This window comes from Gossypium arboreum, chromosome 5, assembly GCF_025698485.1.
Source record: "Gossypium arboreum isolate Shixiya-1 chromosome 5, ASM2569848v2, whole genome shotgun sequence".
Lineage (NCBI taxonomy): Eukaryota > Viridiplantae > Streptophyta > Magnoliopsida > Malvales > Malvaceae > Gossypium > Gossypium arboreum.
Window position 1 is genome coordinate 32656539 of NC_069074.1, and position 10263 is coordinate 32666801.

At 26.7% G+C, this 10263-nt stretch overlaps 1 protein-coding gene across 4 annotated transcripts; it reads left to right on the forward strand.

Moving 5' to 3' along the window:
* Positions 1-6437: 6437 nt before the first annotated feature.
* On the forward strand, positions 6438-9376 carry LOC108451771 (transcription elongation factor SPT6-like). Of its 4 annotated transcripts, none has more exons than XM_017749445.2 (4): positions 6438-6696; positions 8406-8640; positions 8717-8842; positions 9000-9376. In XM_017749445.2, exons 2-4 carry the CDS (start codon positions 8509-8511, stop codon positions 9300-9302), a joined length of 561 nt encoding a protein of 186 aa, XP_017604934.1. In that variant the 5' UTR covers positions 6438-6696; positions 8406-8508; the 3' UTR covers positions 9303-9376. The 4 variants fall into 4 exon arrangements, with proteins under 4 accessions (XP_017604934.1, XP_017604933.1, XP_052884611.1 ...); XM_017749444.2 differs by having other exon boundaries at positions 6442-6696; positions 9045-9376; XM_053028651.1 differs by having other exon boundaries at positions 6459-6696; positions 8406-8562.
* Positions 9377-10263: the final 887 nt, after the last annotated feature.

The window sequence follows — 10263 nt, forward strand, 5'->3', positions numbered from 1 at the left end:
AAGTAACCTAAAAACAGATTCAAGTAATGAAATGATGTAACTTTGAAAAATCACTAAAATTGTAGAAACATAGTTTGAAGATTAATAATATATGAAATTAAATCTTATTATGTATATTTTCTTATGGAATAAGCAAAACAGGTAAAAGTATTATATTTTATGATATATCTGAGTTTTAGTGAAACAGGGTCAGAGCAATTTCTGGATCCCCTGTTTCAACTTTGGAAATTCACCATAAATTGTACAAAACTAATTAGAAGGTATAATTTATATGGTTAGAATTCTTGTTGAATCTAGTTTTGAGAGAAACAAACTACTTAGTCATATGAATTTTGTACAGGAAGGAAAATGGTTCGTAGTAAGAAGAGGTCAGTGCAGTCAAGTTTTGAAACAGGGGAAACTTTAACTAATAAACTGTACTAATTGGCTAAATCAAAAATTCTAGAAAAAAATTAGTAGATATATATATGAGTCTAGTTTCATGAAAAATTTACGGATCTTAATTTCGAGTTTTGAAACTTGATAAATGAATTTTTAAGTAACCATGACGCAGAAAAACAGTTTATTCCGAAAATTAAAATAAGTGATTTAGAGTTGTTTAAAAGGTAAGATAAGTTTAGTAACACCTCAAGCTTGACTCCGGTGATGGTTTCGGGCGTGGGGGCGTTACATCTATAGTATGCATACTATGCTGCATCATTAAAAACCTTACCAGGAAAATCCAATGGGGTAAAACCTCGGTTAAGGAAAAAAAGTATTTACTCCCCCTCGTGAAAACATCGCATACTTTCTTATATTCTACGCATTCAATCTTAAATTCTAATTTTTCAAATGACTAATTGAATGTATTTGCTAAGCATTTTTATCACCATTCCTTTAAATGTCATGAGTGAGGGAAAATTTGGGAGAAATATATTTTGATTTCTTCAGGAGTTTCAACAATAATCGTAACAAACTTTAATCATGATCCTTCTATAAAAATACAAATAGATATTTTGGACCATTTTATAATCCTCTTTCAACTAATATTAGCTAAGTCAAATTTACCACATATGTTTAATTATTTCAATTCATATAAATGCATAATTTCCCGATAATTTCAATATGCTTCTAGCATTCTAAATCCTTCAAAGATTTTAATATAAAATTTACTATATAGTAATTCATAAAAGGTTGTAATAACAACCATTAGACCCAAGTTAAATCTTCTATAAATTGTCAGTTTAATAATATATCTAAAAGTTATTGCATCTACCACAAAAGAATATTATATCTTGTCATAATCAATGCCAGGACGTAGCGAAAAACTTCATATTTTTATTCCGCTTTTGCAAAACTATTTCATTTGCACCCTCATTGACTTTATACCTTTAGATATTTGAACTACTGTTTCAAAAACTCCACGAATTTAATTGTATTTAAATTGCATCTTTCCATTTTAACCAATTTATTCAACATCTATATTTCTCAATAGATTTATTCAAGATCCTCCTTTTATTTCATTATTTCAATAATAATATTGCATGCAAAACCATTGTCAACCACTTTTATTATTGGTTCTACATTTTCTCAAATTGAATAACTTATCGAGATATCTTATTTTCACTATTTTAATCTTTAATTTCAGGTACCTGAATCTCTTCTGAAATTTTACTTATTAGTTATGTCTTGGGTCTCTTTTGGAGCACTCACCTTCACTATATGACCATCTAGATTTATTATTATTTTTATGATAATTTTCATATTTGGAATTTGTAATGAGTTATCCTTGTTGAACTTTTGGTTCAAATTACTCTCCCCCTTAACTCATTACAAGTTATTATTTATCTCCCCCTAATGTTGGGAAAACTATCAAATCAAAATAATAAGCACAAATCATGTCATAATTGAATCTCCAATACATTTAAAACATATAATAATATAAGGAGACTCGTAATTAATATATATTCTCAATTTTCTTCGAGGATTCACTCAAATTTGTGCGTTGCAGTGGATCAATTGGAATATATACACATACAGAAGTTCAAAGATGGGAAATATTTAGCTCTTTACCAAAAACCAATTGTAATTGGGAGTCTATATAACTTATTGGCATGATGCGTATAATACATAAATCAACATAATCTCATGTTGAAATAGGAGGTTTAGTTCTCATGAGTAATGGTTTAGCATTAATCAAAGACGTCCAGTCAATAATTTCTCTAAACCATCATGCGCATAAATAATAAACTTTTACAAAAAAAGAGTTTAAACTCAATTAATAAAAGACTGAGATATAAATTCATCAGTATTAGCAAGATGAATTGTTTTAATTGCATGATCTAAAATTAATTATTTAAACAGTCAATCTTGCAAATGACAAGTTACAAGTTGATAAGACATATGTGGTTATTTTGTAGATGCATCTACCAAAATCATATAATATCAAAACCATCCACATGGTGGATGAATGGACTCATATTCATTCCAGAAATGTAAGACATTAAATCTTAACTTTAGCTAATGAGTTTCTAAAAATCAATTTTTATTAAGAAGCAACAAATGAGAATTCTTTAAATTAAAGAATCGTATAGTTCTTTAATGAATGTCCATATGAATTCTCAATTAATTTTCGCATCATATATGATCCAGGATGGTTTAACTGGTCACGCTAAGTAGTAAATGCATTTGTTTCAATAAACTTCTGGTTTACTTTAACAAGCATTTCAATTGTACTAATAATGCCAATACAAATTGTGACAAACTGATAATTTTATTGTCATTTCTTTTACTTTATATCCATATATAAGTACTATTATAACATTTACTACTGGAAATGTCTAAATTAATGTGAAGTCTAAATCACTATTTTCCAGGTGTATAATAGGTACATAACTAATGACTTTTCATACATAAGTTTTCTCTCTTACGAGTTCTCATCAGTAATATTTTTCCACGTAATTTTAATTGAGAACTTATTCTGAATACTGTAAAGTTATACTTACAATTTTTTTTTAAAAAACTTGCAACTTTAGGTGCATCCAATCATAATGAGCTTTAGATAGAATTACCATATTCTATTGTTCATATTTTTCTTTCATAGTCAAATATTTTGCTTTCAATTTCTTAATGGGGATGATAACAAAAGAAGATTATAAAGATAGTCGCAATTAATAACTCAATCCTCTTTTGATTCATATGCAGTATAATCTTTTCCTCATTCACAATCTCAATATGAGATCTATTATGAATATATTTTAAAACCAATAGATTAACCATCACAGGATATTAATATATTAGCTCTTCTAATCTTTCGACTAATTTTGTACTACCAAATATTGAAATAATATTGGTTTATATTTTCTTTTACGTTCACTTCGGGGAATGCAATAAATTTACTAAGACGAACTTATAAACGTCTAATTAGATTCTTTATTTCATAATCACCATCGCAAATATGCATGGAATTCAAATCAAAATCTATCTATTCATGTTGTCATGATCAGTCTCCAATTATAATAAATATGATATAATGAATAAATCATAGTTAAATATATATGAAATTCTTTAACACCATCGTTGTCACCCTAGCTGAGTGGTTAAATGCTCTAATGATTACTCATAGTGCGCAGGCCTCAATTGAAATAGCAGCAACTCTATGAGGCAATTGACAATAGTAAAATTTGGGATATTTTTGTGACTTATGGAGAAAAACAATTAAAAGAAAATAGTGTTGATAACGTGTTATAAAATAAAAAGACAGATAATAAAGAACAAAAAGAATGGGAGAGCAAAGAGAGAGCGTATTTTTATTGATCAATCAAAATATTTACAAAACATATCCAAAATCTATATTTATAGGCACAAGAAGTATAAATGAAGTAGATATCTACTTCTAATGGACTATTAGAATTTAAAGTACATCCAAACTTATCTTGATCTTGGTAGACATCCACCTAATAAAATATTCATAACAGTATATTATTATTTAAATTACAATTACTAGTTAAAAGACATTTTATATAAAAAATTGTGCTAATTTTATTGATGTAAGATAGAGTTATTACTTGAATAAAATTCTAAGCATGCTAATTAACACTTAATTAATATTAGAGTTATATAGGAATTAAAATTTAAGCTTAGATTTATAAATAACATTCAGTAATTAGACATATTTAATTAAATAACATCTAAGAAAAATTATCGATAAAAAATAAAGATTATCAACATAAGTTAGAACTATATATGTATATATATAAACAATAGTTATTCGAATAGACAATATTGAATTATATTCAAACTATAATAGCACTGGAAAAAAATAGAAGATTATTTTACTTATTGATCAAAGGTAGTTTGATATTATGATTTTTATAATTATGTTATATGTTGCTTATACCGTGTGAAACAAATACTTTTAAAACCGTTTCTTTTTTGTCTATCTGTTATTTATTTGGTACGTGTGAAAAATATTTTGTGAATTTATTTTAAAAAGAAAATCAAATTTCAATAATTATTTTAAATAATCATTATTAATATAATTGAAATCACATTTGACATTAAAAACTAGTATTATAATAATTAGAACTAGATCGATTGATGGTTGATTTAACACAAAAAAAAAGAAACCCTAAGTAATGAATGATATTAGGGCTAAAGTGATTAGTTTAATCCACTCATATGAATATATTAAATCATACATACAATCATTTTATAATTTCCAGTCATACTAACTTAATGATTCTTTTTGCATGTATAAATTTACGGTTTTCTTAAGTCGATTGGAAGATAAGAATTGATACATTCTTAGATATTAGAATATGTTTCTTGATCAAATGGCAAAACCCATATATTATAATTCATTGAGTCAAACGTTTTTGAGGATATATCAATTTTTATTCAAGAGATTTTGGAGTCTGAAAATACTATCCTTAACAGATTGTTTAATTTTATTGTTTTTGCTTAATATCATTAATTTCTACCAAAAAAAATATTTTTAGATTTTCATTAATAAATAAAAGTTACCTATCGGCATTTAAAATTTAAAAAATATATCTTAAAACATAAAATATAACTTATAAATTTTATTTCAAATTTCAAAATGATTTCTTTACTTATTTAAAAATACACAATCATAATCAAATATATTTTTACAAAAACAATCAAAACAGTAATCACTATAATTGTTAAATATTGCTAATTATTAAACAAACCATTACTATTCTTCCAATAATGATTTTCAAAATTAAAAATATTGTTAGAATATTTTCAACTTTTAAAATTATAATTATTAAAAGTTAAAATTCTAAAACTAATTAAAATTCTTTATTAAAGGCTTAAGAATGTAAAATGCTTTCAAACTTTTTCCAAAAAAAGCAATTAAGTCCCTGCCTTTTTTTTGCACTTATTTGGGTATTTAAACTTTTAGAATGCATCAAAAAAGCCCTTAAACCTTTTCAAGAAAAAAACAATTAAGCCCATACTTTTTTCACTCAATTAGGTACTTGAACTTTCAAAATGCTTCAAAAAGGCCCTCAAACTTTTCAAAAAGCAATTAAGCTTCGATTTTATTAAAATTATAAAAAATTATAAAAATTAAAATCAATAAAAGCTATAAATATTATTAAATTTTAATAAAAATCATAAAAATTAGAAAAAATAGAAAAATATAAAAATCATTAAAAAGTGTAAAAATTTGTAAAATTTTATAAAAATAAAAAAAATTATAAAATTTATAGAAATATAAAAATTATAAAAATTTATAAAGTCATGAGAATTATACAAAATATAAAGGAATATAAATTTCATAAAAAAATTATAAAATTATCGTACCAAAAGAAACATTTTATAAATTTTCTATAACTTTTATTGCTTTTTATTTTTATCATTTTACCACATGTTACATTGTGTTGCGACACGTGATGACTTTAATTGAAAAAACTAGGGTCATTAAATTTTTTATGATTTTTATAAAATTAAATTTTTACTATTTTTATAAAAATTTATAATTTTAATAAATTTTAAATTTATAATATTTTTATTAAAATTTATTATATTTTACAATTTTGTTATAATTTTTAATAAGAGCAGGGCTTAATTGCTTTTTGAAAATTTTAAGGATATTTTGATGCATTTTGAAAGTTCAATTACCCAATTGAGTGAAAAAACAGGGGCTTAATTGCTTTTTTTGAAGAAGTTTGAGGGCCTTTTTGATTCATTCTAAAAGTTCAAGTGTTTAATCGAGTGCAAAAAAAAAAGAGAGACTTAATTACTTTTTTAAAAAAAATTTGAGGACTTTTACACTCTTAAAATTTTTAAAATAATAAATTTAAAATAAAAATATTGTTAAATTATTATAAAACATATTTAAAAATTTAAGATATAGTTAATAAATTCAAAATGTTTAATTTTACTTACAGCACGGTTGGTTCACCGTTTACTTCATTCCAATATTCTTACCCAATTCCGCGCGCTATAGTAATTTTTTGCTATTACACCATTTGGTTCACCATTTACTTCATTCCACCGATTTGCTATTACGCTCATATTCCCTCAGATGCTGTAATAGGTTCCGGGGTGAGGGCACTGAATTGCTATTCAAAACTAGAGGCGTAAAATTTATCCCCAAAATAGCCTGCTTTCTTCTCCCTTGCTCCAGATTTCTTCCAACATTTTTTCCCAAATCAACAGCACGTTCGCCCTTCATCTTTATCTCCGGTACGTTTTCTTTTTTTATTTCATCTCCTGTTTTCTATTTCTCTTTCCTCATAACTTCATAACTCTTCTTGTATAAAACTTCATAACTCTTCTCATGGTCATCTTTGATTGTCAAAATTTGTTATGGGTCTCTGATATATTTCTTTGTTTCATTGGCTTATGAAATTGAAGGCACCGGCTATTTTTTTTTATTTGATTCTTTGATTGTCAAAATTTATTATGAGTCTCTGATATATTTTTCAGCTTCTTATCTCCCATTCCAGGTTGGGTGTTTTTCCCCCTATAAACCCTTTTCTTAATGAATATCTTTCATTTGATCTCTGCAAATGTTAGTTCATTTGGTGCTACGGTTCTTTATTTATCTTCAATTTTGTATTTGTTCATCTAGGAATTAAGCAAGTTATGTTAATTTCACTCAGTCATTGGTTTTGGTTTCATAGGAAGCTGGCTTACGGTTTTATGTAACGATGGAATTGGATTTTTTGTAGGCATTTTATATTGGTGTTTAGGAATTTATGTTATTTTTAGATTTATAGGAAGTGAAGTAATGGTTAATTCAAGTTATTTTAGGTTAATTATATTTGTTGGAAATTTCTCTTCAAGTTCTTATGATGGAGTGAGAAAGCATATGTAAGGTGGATTTGCTATGTCAAACAGTTTTTCTTTTTCTTTTTGTGTGTGTGTATGTGTATGTATTCTCTTTAGCTTTGAAGGATGGACCTAATAATTGTACAAAGGGACAATATAAACTCTATTATTGCTGATTTTTTGTTAGATTAAAGTGAATTAGATATTAAAGACGGGTTTGCAAAAGAAGAGTTTGCTAACTGAGGATAATAATACTTTCAACCTTCTATTACTCTGGTTTTGTTAGTTAGTGGCTTGGTCAATTTATCAAGTATTTCTTGATTCAAAGCTTAGCTTAAAAGTCAATATATGTGTAAGAATGATAAACCTCCTATTAGATGCAGCCTATGCAAGCAATGTTGTAGTGAGGACTTTAAAAGTACATCCAGCTCCTTGTGGTGCATTGTTTAATGCCGTGCAGTATGGTATCAACCCAAACACCATGTAGTAGTATAGTAGCCCAACTGAATATCTTCTTGTGCCTTACCATGCCATGGAATTTTTGGCAACTAGTAGTACAAATGCCTATACATATATATAGTTTGATGGGTTAATGTAATAAGAACTAAAATTTTTCATTCCAAAAATTTCTATTTAAATGTTCAGGACTATGTTTGAAATGAATGTTTTTCTATGGCAAAACACCCAGTGTTCAGTTCACTGATTTCCTTGAAACTAAGGTATGGAAAATGTGTTGCTAAAGTTATGGTATATATTGGTTTTGGATTGTGGTCTGGACAAACAAGGGAGGAGCTTGCTTGAATATTCTTAAGAATATATTAGGTGTAGAAACTTGCTGTCTATCTTCGTGCTCTAGCTTATGGTCGATCTCTTGAGCCTTTTAAATATCATAAATGTTCTATGTGGCCATATGACTCTGGATTGTCCCTTTCTTTTTGGTGGTGGTGGTCTTTTGATGGGGGGTCTGAATTGATAATTTCCCAATACAATGGTGTTTAACTTGTTTGTTCCTTCCATATAACTGTTTGATATTTCTCTGTTCTTTGTTATCAAAAGGAAAACTAATAATAGATGCTGAAGCTGATTGTGATCAAATCAATAATTATTCAATTTTTGAGCAGGTTTTGGATCGCGGGGAGGAGATTGAACTTCTAGTGAACTACTCCTCCACTTGATAAAAGGAGCATAGAAGAGGAGACTATTTGGATACATAATCAACTTGTAATGAATTCATATATATTGTTGTGCAAGAAAATAATTGAAGAAAGATCTGTAAAGGTATTTGTTCTACTGAACAAAATTAAGAAGGAAGATATTATGAGGTTCCTAGAATTGCATCATGTGGAGAAGTTTGATGCAAGTATACTAAAACTTTTGTTCAAAGTTTGAAATTAAAATGCAAACTTACATGCATGTTTTCTCTCTATGCTAGGTTCCATTTATTGCCATGTATCGGAAGGAGCAATGTCTGAGTCTACTGGATGATTTTGAGCAAAATGAGGCTGAGAATGAAGATAATGATGATGTTGGACAAGCAAGGCAATTGAAGTGGCATAAGGTAAGTTTTTTATTAAATTTTTGATTATGTGCCAAGAGTCGAGAGTGGCTCAGATGCCTTAATCAATGGCCGAGCCATAATAATGGTCTCTATACTGTGATGGTATACTGAAAGTGTGACTTCCAAGAGCAAGTTCTATTTACTGCATTATTTTTAGGTACTTTGGATTATAAAAGAATTAGACATGTGGTTGCTCTTTCAGAAGCGTAAGAGTGTGCTTCAGATGCAGCAAAAGAAAATTTATGATGAGGAATGTCTGAAGATTGATAACAGTGAAAAGTATACTTTGAATAAGCAGTTATTCGAATCAATATCAAAGTCTCTCAATGAAGCTGAAACGAAGGAAGAGATTGATGACATGGATGCAAAGTATACTTTGAATAAGCTGTTATCTAGGTTCAACATAATCTGCACCATCTACAATTTATGTTTTTTGGATTCATTCGATTGTAGGTGTTGAGTAGTATATGTATGATGTATCTAGTGTAGGTCTATTCATTATTTTTGAGATTTTTATATACAAAATTCTTAAAAGATCCATGTTTAAATGTTTATAATACTATATTTTATTTGCTCAAAAAAATGAATTTGACCAAATGAAAAAAAAAAATTGGTAGCTCCGTAGTAGAACCACTAGTCTCTCTCTCGGCATGTAATAATTTGAGAAAGAAAATATTGGTATAGTTATTGTTTTATTTTGTATTCACATGTACATATCGATCCAAAGTTTTTAATATTATTCCATACTAAGATTTTTTAATATTCTTTTTACTTTTTCTATTTTTAATGAATTTCGGATAATTTTGTTGAAATATAATTTTGTAAGTATTATAATTGATTGGATTTAATATATTCCTTGTATAGATATCATGCAAAAGTATTCTTTCGATTAAATTTAATTTATATCATAATAATAAAGTCATGAAGACGTGACTCTCCCAAAATGGTAAATTTGTAATAAAACCTTTTAAATCTTATCAAATCATAAATTAATATAATGATAAAATTATAATTTGATCTCTTATAAATTAATTATTCATTTTAACCCTTAAAATAAATTTTTAACTTCTCCCTGCTTTTAGCACATTAAATTGTAATTCAATTTAAAAATAATAAAGTAGATTATATATTATTTTATTAAATTATATTTAATAATAATTATGTTAAAATATGATTAAATTATTTATTATTATTTTTAATAAAAATATATTTAACAATAATTTTATTAAAATTTAATAACAATAACAATAATTATCTACCGAAAAAATTCTACTAAGGGTACTTTGGTCATTTAAGCCTTTTTTCTTATACTATTACAACATCTATTCCATTCAACCAAACAAAATAATGCTATTACAGCTCTATTCCATTACAGCTCTATTCTATTACAGTGAACCAAATGTGTTGTAATTTTTTGACCA

What these genes read in the sequence shown, in the direction of transcription:
- LOC108451771 (XM_017749445.2), top strand. Translation starts at nt 8,509, where the DNA reads ATGAATTCATATATATTGTTGTGCAAGAAAATAATTGAAGAAAGATCT. An exon ending in ATCATGTGGAGAAGTTTGAT is followed by an intron (nt 8,641 to 8,716) that starts GCAAGTATACTA and finishes TCTCTATGCTAG; the next exon opens with GTTCCATTTATTGCCATGTA. An exon ending in GGCAATTGAAGTGGCATAAG is followed by an intron (nt 8,843 to 8,999) that starts GTAAGTTTTTTA and finishes CATTATTTTTAG; the next exon opens with GTACTTTGGATTATAAAAGA.